At 40.3% G+C, this 10,614-nt stretch overlaps 1 protein-coding gene across 1 annotated transcript in view; it reads right to left on the reverse strand.

The window, feature by feature from the left end:
• The window catches only part of RFX6 (regulatory factor X6), a gene marked incomplete at both ends in the record, with an annotated part of 51,294 nt that extends 47,703 nt beyond the window's left edge, over window positions 1-3,591 (reverse strand). Inside the window, 2 exons of the mRNA XM_080938312.1 lie at window positions 2,977-3,133; window positions 3,372-3,591. Coding sequence (XP_080794438.1) covers window positions 2,977-3,133; window positions 3,372-3,591 — 377 coding nt within the window. The remainder of the gene's footprint in view (window positions 1-2,976; window positions 3,134-3,371) is intronic.
• Window positions 3,592-10,614: the final 7,023 nt, after the last annotated feature.

Consider the following 10,614-nt stretch of genomic DNA (forward strand, 5'->3'; position numbering starts at 1 on the left):
GAGGAATTTGCATGTGACTTCCATTAAAAGCACCAGAAACTGCTCCTTATGTTAAACTGCTTACGCAGTTGTCACTATTCGATGCTTAAATAATCAAAACATACCAGTGGACTTTAAAAATATATACAAAGATTATGATAAGTGTCCATTAATTTCCTAGGTGAGGAATTTCTCTTGATGATACCATTTCACTTGGTAAGCCCTAGAAACAATGTCTGGGAGTCAGAAGCAGAAGGATTATCTGAAGTAGGAGCAGCCACTCTCCACAGATCTGGGGAAGCAAGTGACAATTTCTTGAAGATAATTTCTAAGAGAATGGTGGGTAATCCATAAGCTAAGGGCCTCGGTTGTACAATTCAGGGAATAAATTCTGTCAATAACTTATAAGATTAGAGAAACAAAAGTAAGAAGGTCTAGTGTGAGCTCTCAGCATCAACTAATGTCTTCATTTCTATCTGGTTTGACTATGAACTTGGTGTCAAGGTAACCTGTCTAGACTCCTGACTCACAGAAGCTCTGAGACAATATGTTATGCTGTAAGCAAGTACATATGTGTAAGCACATGAACACAAACAAATCACAAGGATTAACTAAGAAGAGTAAAGTCCACAGCAAACACCTGTTAGTACAATTACAATGTGATGCTAATGTAGAAACCACTCCTTCCAGGCCACAGTTTCAAATACCAGGTCTCACTTCTGTATAAACCTTCAATGTCCAGCAGGTTTCTCTTTGATCTAGCACTATGAAAGGTAAAATTAAAGATGCTGTGGTTTTAGAAGAAATCTTAAATTTGAAAGGACTGCCTAGGCTCCAGCCTGTCAAAGCTTACACGCCCTCACTTTTATCCACAAACCACTGAACAACGAAAAGAACTGTATTTGTTTGGAAAAGATACCAGGGTAAACTCATCTCACTGAATCAGAAATGATAATGATCCATTTACACTCTTACAACTTTTTACTGTGATTACACCTGTATTCATCTAAGTTATCAAATATAATTGAGACAGTACCTATAAAAGCCACAGTATACATATACAACTCTGTAGTACAGATATAACTATATAGGCTGTGAAAATCTGGGTAGATTTCCGCTTGGTTTCAACTACATGTAACATAATAAATAATCTGTGTTGCAATTGTCTGAATGCCAATCTAGAAACCAAAGCTTCTAGATTCTATTCCCTTTTTTAAAAAAATTCAGGAAATTTTTTTACTAAAATGCACTTATATATAAATTTCATGTTTAATAAGACATAATCATTTACAACACAAAAAGCAATGTGATATGCAGTATTATTCAGAGTAAAATTAGGTGAAATTCTTTAAGACATACTCTCAATGCACAAAAAATAAAAGTTAGGGGACCTGTTACATGAGGTTCAAACTTTAAATTATTTTTTTAACTAAAAAGATCCAAACCAACTAGGATATAGTATTTCAAAACAAATAAATTTACATACCTAAAATTTAATAGTTAACTGACAATAAAAGCTGGAGTTAATAAGTCATGTTTTTACTTTGATTTTCAGTTCTAATTTTAAACACTCCAACCACAATTCTACAGATTCACAGATTTCTTAAAAAACCAGGGAACTCAGGGTTTTAAAAAATGTATAACACTTATTTGCTTCAGAAGATTGGGGAAATGTGCTCTGTATTCTTCAAAAATGAACACTCTTGTGAGAAAGGAGCACTTACTTAAGATTTTCAGTTTAGATGTAGGAATATAATGCCCACAGTCCATTTATTTGGGTAATTGTTTTTATACTTATTGTTTTATCTTCAAAACATTGAGTCAAACTAGGCCTGTGTATGGTATGAATTTTGAAGAACTCAAGATTATTTAATTTGAACTGAAAAGCTGAGAGTGATCTTTCAAAATCCTTTAAAATAAATTCAAAATTAAACATTTTTTTCAATTATTCTGATGACAACCGTTGTTTCCTAAATATTCCAGATAATTTCTATATTATTTTCAGGTTTGGGGTATTTTCAACTAATAATCATGACACCAAACTTCATCTGTTAAAATGTAACTTTACAGGCATATTTATTATCCATTTCAGATGTTGAAAGGGTTTAAGCATATATTTTCAGAACCTCGAGCTATAAAAATTAGAACTCGATGTTTAGATAAACAAAAATATAGTTTACACACATTTATATATTCTAATTTTCTAATCCTTAGATAATAATAAATGATAAATAGGAAGAAGGAAAGAAAGAAAGAAAGAAAGAAAGAAAGAAAGAAAGAAAGAAAGAAAGAAAGAAAGAAGAAATAAGTAGCCAGTAAATAAGTAGTCTCAATTTTTTACTTGGAATTGGGGGAGAAATGTGTGCCCCTAACACTTCAGATTATGCAAGGGTTCTTAATGACATGTTCTTATTTTAGATAACTCTTCCTTTTGTAGCAAGTATTACAAAACACACTTCATATATAGACCTACTGATAATTCCTATGTTTTAAAAGATTTTGGGCAAAAAGTTAGTTTGTGATGTTTTACTATAATAAATCATGTGTGTGATTTGCTGTAAAAACTGAAAATTACTTAATTATGACAGCTGGAGTGACTTTTTTTTCGTTTTGTACTTCTAATTCAATCCATCTGTTTTCTGACTGACACAGTATCTGCCTTCCTACAGATTAGAGTTAAGAACCTTCCATTTTTTGTTGTTTTTGTTCTGAAGGAACATATCGCGAAAGCATAAAAGTATCAAAGAAATACATTTTATGTTAAGCAAACAATCATAGAAAAATTCATCACGGCTTACAGGTAAAGAACCTGTGGTTTTAGTCAAGAATGTATCCTGTTTTTCATCAGGGTCGGAATAGGTCTCTGAGCGCCTAGGCAGTGCAAGAAAATAGATGCATTTCTCGTGGGTCTTTTAAACTTGTGGAAGTTTTAATGAGAAGCAAGTTGGGGAAAGCCGGGCTGGTGAGCAGCCTGTGCAGGCTCCAGGGCCAGCTTACCACTGCAGGGTGAGCTGAGTCTGCTTCTTCTTGTCCTTCATGATCTGTGTGATGCTCTTCTTCTGAGAGAGCTGTGGGTCGGCTGCTTTCGTCTTGTTTTCCTGAGTGTCCGCATCCTCTTCTTCGGAGGAAAAGTTGCCACTGTTTAAATGCATTTCTGAGGACGAGTTTAAGGAGTGACAAAGAACAAGGGAACACGCGATCAGTCCAGGGACCTCCACACCTACCCGCTTTGCACCCAAGGAGGAGCAAGGCTGGAGTTTAAGCAAAGCCCTCGGAGATAAGTGTTTCCCGTTAAACAATTTTCCTGGTGAAATACACCCTACATTCTGTGTATTCAGAGTGCGTTTCGTTTTTATTGTTGGCATCCTTAGGACTCCGCACCGCAGACTCACCTGATTTCACTCCCACCGGCAGCCCGGGATCTCCGCCTTTCTCCTCGCTGCTCGGTGCGCCCGCGGCCGCTCCGGCCACCAGGTAAGCACGATCCTCGGGGTAGACCAGCAAGCCCTTGCCGAGCAGCTCGGCGCAGCACTCCTCCGCCACCTCGGAGGGAAGTTGAGGCGAAGGCTGCTCCTGCACGAAGGCTTCCTCCAGTTCCCGGACCTTAGCCATCCTTCCCACCGCCCGGACCTCGGCACCCCGGGCTTGGCGGAGCTCTGTGTAGAGCCCAGAGGCCCGGGGCGGGGCGGGGCGGGGCTGGGGAACCTGTGGCCGCTGGGCAGGCTCCGGAGCCCCCGGTGGCGGAGAAGGGACAGGGTGAACAGGTACCGCACAGATGGCGGGGTGGAGCAGGGGTAGGTGACGCTATCTTTTTTTCCAAGTGTCCTGGTCTGGGCAGAAGCTTGCTCCCAGTTCACTTCCACATTGGCTGTCAATCACACGGAGCACTTTCCTCTCTTCATTTGGTTCTCTCTTGCCTTGTTCTAGACCCAGGACCACTTCTCTACCAAAAACTTCCTGAAGGTTCCTATAAAGCTTAGCTCTCCTGTCGAATGAGACAAGCAACTTCAACTGCCCCCAATCGACTCTCAGGCGACTTAACTGAGGCACCTGCCAGGTCAGCCTAGAGTTTAGGATGAAAGGGAATAAAACCCAGAGTGCCTTTGCCAGTCTGCACAGCCTGGGTCAGATGTAGACCCAGGATTGAGGAGCACCCTTTTGAGTAGCTGGAAGACAAGGCTCTGTAGTTTGGATACTTGGGCCTCACACCGGTCTAAACTATAGGGATTGGAGGAAAAGATGGACCCTCCTTCTTCATATTCGCGTATGCATCCCTTACAATTCCTCATTTCAGCACAGCACTGGAACAGGGATATTTGCTGAAATTTAATAATAGTTCAGTCCCCAAAAGATGTTTGTTTCAAAGTAAGTTGGGCTTTCTATAAAGAAGGGTGCTGGGTGAAGATTTGGGATCCTACTGTCTGGCTGACAGGCCGTTTTCTTCATTCTATTCTCTGTCCTTTTGACAAACGGGCCCTCCAGGAAAAGAAGGGATTCTGCCTTGGTTTCCATTGCTTCGTCGCAGCCAATCCTGTATCTTCTTTGGGAATGATTAGAAAGGGATATCACCTTTGAGTTTAGCGTGAAATCATATTAAACTGAAATCACCCAGAGAAAGCAAAATAAGACCCAGAGGGACAGATGACTAAAGGGGCCATTGCAGGAGCAATCACGGAGAGAAACCTCTCCCAGGCCAGCTCGAACTGTGCTGGTGTGGCTGCCTCCGTTTCCAGCAGCACTTGCTGGAAAAGGTACCACTTCTTCCAAAGCTCATTTCACCTGCTTCCTCTGGTTGCTGGACGTAGGCTGTAGCCACACACTTTCCCACACACCCAGTATTCGCTCCCTACGATAACTTGAGATATTAGTCTTCTCTACGTGGTGCCCTGAAAGCCTCTGAGCCTGCTTCGTGTGTAGGGCTTCTCACTTGAGTGCTCACATGTACGTACAGTATGCTACTTTTACAGAGACACGCTTAGGGGTGTTCTGTAATGGAAGTCCTCTTTCTGTTCACAGCAGGACTAGCCACTCATGTAGCAGAACCATGAGAAAAATGTTCAGAAAATGACTAGAATTTCTTCTGTAATTTTAAAATACAGCCTACTTGATATCCAGGAGCTGTGTTTATATATGAGAGTCATATAGACACTAAGTGAATATTTGGCAGTTTTCCAATGGAACTGATCAATGAAAATGCAAACGAATATCTTGTAAGGCCCTAAACAAATTTTTGGCTGTATTTTTAAAATAAATTGTCTCTCCTATAAAATATCATCGAGGTCTTGTGCTTCTCTTCAGAATTCGGAGCCATAAATAAGCATGTAACGGTGAAGGTATTAAACCAGTCATCAATAATGCTCAAACATTAAAAACCCCAAGACAAGATTAGCTCCCATAGTAAATTGCATCCAAAGTTTGAAAACCTGATGCCAACCTACTAGACATGGGCACGTCTGCCATCATTCTGGATGAGCATGTGTGTGATTTCAATAGCCTTCATTTCCACGGGATGTGTTTTAAGATCTCCAGTGTTACTAGAAGCTGTAAGTAGTATCGATCATGGAACCAAAGCCAGTCTGTCCCCCTTTACTTTATGTAATGGTATCTCCTGTGTCTTTAATGTGGGGGAGGGGGAGTCAGGAGAAAGTAAAGCAACAGTTAAAAGAGCCTAAGCCCAAGCCATGCAATACCCCAACATTCCATCTCATAGCCAGACAGTGGGTTATATACACAGTGCTACTCATCATACAGCCCAGCTCGGTCATTCTTTATCTATTACACATCTCGCAAGGACTCTTGTCCCGAGGGTTAAGAGATCTCTTTGTCAGTCTTTGAACATGAACTTGCACCATGTCTTTCTAGTGGAATCCCAGGTCTGCAGCTTCAGACTGACACCACACCTTTGGCCTCTTTATTTTGTTCTGAGGCTTCTAGCTTCTTGAACTAAAGGAATACTTGTTTTCCTGGTTCCCAGCCTGCAGTTAGTCATTGTGCTGTTTCTGCATATAATTATGTATGCTAATCCAATAAACCTTCTTACAACAGTGTGTGTGCTACTGGTCTGTTCTTCTGGAAAACACATTTTTTTTCTTTCTTTTTTCTTTTTTTTTTTTTTAATTTTCTTTTTGACAAAGGCAGAAAGATTATCCAATGAGAAAAGAAACCCTTTTCAATTAACATAGCTGAAACATTATAAAAGAGTAAACGTAGACCCCTATTTCATGCAATACACAAAAATCAAGTTAGACTAAAGATCTAAGAATAAGATCTGCAACTGTTCAGTTCTTAAGACCTTAGCATGCATCTCCCTGGTTTTGGATTTGGCCCAGGTTTCTTAAATAGATAGAAGAAGCTAAAATCACTGTACATGATGGGGAAAATGTTTTAAAATTATCCTATAAGGTTCTAATATCCATAATATATAAAAACCCTTTATGGCTCCACAATCAAAGTAGCCTTATTTTTACAATAAGTGAAAGAAGAGGATGTAAAGTTGGGTGAGTAGAGAAGGAAAAGTGGATATAAGAGGGGGTTAATGTGATCAAAATACATTGTATGCATTTTTCAGAGAACTAAAAGCAATTTCAAAACTGTCCTACAAATGAGTGAAATGTTTAAGCAGATGTTTGTTTAATATACACATATATAGCTAACAATGGTGTAAAGAGATGTTGAACACAGTTCAAAGTAGGAGAATGCAAATCAAACCCACAGTAAGGTACCATTTTAAACCATGAGGGCTGCTACAGTCTTATAAATACAAAGCACAGAAAGTAATTGTCAGTAGTTTGTGAAACAATTGGAATTGCCCCCCCCCATGGTAGAAATATAAAACAGATTAAAAAAAAGTTAAACACATGGTCCAGTAATTCATTTTCTAGATTCCCATTCTGCTCAGGCAAATGGAAACTCAAGTAAAAATGTTCAGTGTGGGGTCATAGATAGTGCCCCAAAAGGTGATGGAATACAAATGCCTTATCAGTGGTTAGATAACAGGAACTGAACCAACCAACCTGAGCACTCGTGGAGGGACACATGGCTGCGGGGCCTTATCTGGCATCAGTGGCAGGAGAGGCCTTTGTTCCTGGAGAGACTCCTGCCCAATGAAGTAGAATGCTAGGGCTGTGAGGCAGGAGTAGGTGGGTGGGTTGGAAGAGCTCCCTCATAGAAGCAGGGAGAGGGGGATGGGATGTCGGATTTGAGGAGGGAAAACTGGGAAGGGGGATAACATTTGAAATGTAAATAAATAAAATAACCATATATATGTATATATATGTATATATGTGTATGCATATGTATATGTGTGTATATGTATATATATGTGTGTATATGTATATATGTGTGTATATGTATATATGTATGAATATGTATATATATGTATATATGTGTATATGTATGTATATGTATATATATGTATATATGTGTATATGTATGTGTGTATATGTATATATGTATGTATATGTATGCATACATTTAAACAATCACTAGAGGATATTTTATTGCATTATCATTATGTATCAAGCATAGGTGACATTGAGATGAAGAAATAAATTAATGTAAAATTCTGTGAAACAGACAAAAAAAACTCGACGTGGCACAACGTGCAAGAGAATAATATTCAGTCATTAAAAATGAAGTACTAATGTATGGTATAATTGTATGTGATCTTTAAGAACATTATGCAAACTGAAAGAATTTACATACAAAAGCAACATATCGCATTCACAGGAAATAATCAGAGCAAGACAAAAACGGAAATTACGGTTGGGACAAGAAGGAGGGAGACACTGGGCATTACTCTTTGATGGACGCAGGCTTACATAGTGGTAGTGATGGCTGAATAATGTTGGCACATAAGAAACTATGTGCTTTTACTGTTTACTTTTTTTTTACTGTTGCACACTTTAAAATAGCTTAGCTGGGGAATGTTGTCTCAATAAAGAGAACTACTTTCCAGGGGCAGAGCAAATGGCAGACCTTTTTTCATCCAAGCCTGATGCCTGGCTTAGTAGCCAAAGCCTTCTTACGTCTAGGACTCATAAAAATCAAATCACACCCGGGCAGCACAGAGCGAGCTGAGGAAGATGGAGACTTGAGGACCACCATGGCACCCAGAGTCCTGCCCTCCAGCACATAGCATAGGCAGCTAAAGACATCCACTTACCACTATGCCACACAGCGCAGATGGTGGATGTCACCCAGTGGCCCACCAGCCCTATGGCTAGCCTGCAGCAGTGTGGGAGTATGTGACAGTCAGTTTGGAAGCAAAGAGTAGAGAGAGAGAACTGGACCTCCATGGTGAGAGGAGGAGCCTGCTTGGGTGACCAGACCCACCACCTGGGACTGTGGTGAGGTTTCAGCCAGAGCTGCTGCTGAAACCCATGTCTGGGTCTGTGGCTGTGCAGCTTCAGAGGTCAGTGTCGATGTCTGTAGCTACATTCTGACCAAGTAAGAATTACTACTTCGTATGAATAGGATATCTCCAAAAGTTGAAAAAAATCCCATTCTTGGATCTTGAAATATGATCTATCAGTCTTCAGGTGGGCAGGCTTAGGAGATAATTTAGCAACTTGGAGACCCTCACTTGGTTTGGTGTTTTATACACACACACACACACACACACACATACACACTCCTTGTAATATGCACTTGGCAGCTTAAGTGGGTTTTTTTTAAACCTGTATATGTTATGCATACACACCCCACTCAAAACAGTGCAGGCGGCATCTTTTTTCAACCCCTCCACCCACCAGCTACATTGGGGTACACTCACTCCCAACTCTGAGCAATGGCGCTACCTAGTGAGTGTCTTCTCAGCATTGCTGAGAATGAAGAGCAGACGATCCATTCTGACCTGCAGTGGTTTGGGGTAGAGCAAGGCAAACTGTGTCTTCAAGCAACATTTAAGGGAGAATCCCTTATTTACCATCTGACGCCTATGCAAAGTGGGCATGTCAATCAAAGTAGACAACAATTCTAAATGCATCACTTAGCAACCAGCCCCTCCTCTCAAACCTAATAAATAGAAGCCCTGAAAAGTAGCCAGATCCCTTGAGTATCTTCACTCGTGTTTCCCACTGTCAATTTTAACAGTGTATTTTTCTTTCATCTGTACGATCCCTTAGCTCCAAATAAGAGTATCTTGCTTCTTTTACAAATCTATGTGGGGCCTGTGTAAAACCAGATACACTAAATCGTTAGAGAAGAAAGTGGAGCTGTAACCTTGAACTCATTAGTACAGGAGACAACTTCTGAAACAGAGTAAGTCCCTTAGCTCAGCACTAAAGACCAACAACTAATAAAGGAACCTCATGAAGCTGAAAAACCTCTGTGATGCAAAGGACACTGGCATAGGACGAAATGACAACTTACAGATGGGGAAAAGAGCTTCACCAACCCTACATCTAGCAGAGGGCTAACATCCAAAATACATAAAGAACTCACGAAGTTAGGCACCAACAACCCAAGTAATCCAACTGAAACGGGGTACAGAGCTAAACAGAGAATCCTCAACAGAGGAATCTCTAATGGCTAAGAAACACTTTAAAAATTGTCAGAGTGTTTAGTTATGGGGGCGGGGGTGCAAATCAAAGTGACTGTGAGATTTCACCTTATAATCATTATGTGAATGGGTGTTTTGTCTGCATGCGTGTCTTTGAACCATCTCCGTGAAGTTCTCACGAAGATCAGAAGAAGGCAACAGATCCCCTGGACTGGAGTTACAGATGGTTCTGAGCCATGGGGGGAGGGGTGGGGCGAGGGAGGCGAATAGAACCTAAATCTTCTGACAAAATAGGCGGTGTTTTAACCACTGAGCTGCGTCTCCAGATCAAGAAAGTTTGTTTAAGAAAATGTGGAAGGTGGGGATTCGTCATAATCTACGCCATGGTCTGGAAACGTGAAGAGCTTGTAAAGAATGCATTCAGTCAGACTGCAACGGAACATCGTACTTATTTAGAAGGGCGGTGTAGGGCAGGTGGGGACTGGTGACTATATTTCTTCTTTGTGTTTCATGGCTTTCACACCAGTCATCTATGTGACCATATGCTGCACCCAGCACACCGAAATGAGCATCACAGAAGCCAGCACTCCAGAGACTATTCCTGACATGGGAGGGGCGCATATAGAAAGTTCTCCGAGGCACATTCAACAGTTTCCCTGCTAACATACTCACTGCAGCCTGTTGCCAATATCGCCTGCATGCTAGGTAATCTGACATGTAGCCTGATGTCAGGAAGTTACTGAGTCATTCTCCAATTACTTGTCTTCATTTCCAAGGATAATTAGTGAGCTACTAAACTGGACAATTCATGGAGAACATTCTTCTTATTTTATTTCAGTTGATTTTTGTGAGATCCTTGGTAATTTAATTATTATTGTATAATCTACCTGCTATATTTTATTTTCTGTTAGTTACCTATGACAGCACAAAGTAAAAATTTAATAGTGTGATAGTCATAGGTACAAGATATATAAACGTGATAGAGTCTTAGTTTTAATTATTCTGTGTGATGTTATTTGAAGCATACATAATATGTAAGCTGTGTCTTAAAAACATGAATCAGGTAAATAAGCATTCCAAGCTAAAGTAAGAAGATCTATCAATTAGAAACAGAGATGGAAATGACATTGTCA

The sequence above is a fragment of the Micromys minutus genome (assembly GCF_963924665.1).
Source record: "Micromys minutus genome assembly, chromosome: 25".
NCBI lineage: Eukaryota > Metazoa > Chordata > Mammalia > Rodentia > Muridae > Micromys > Micromys minutus.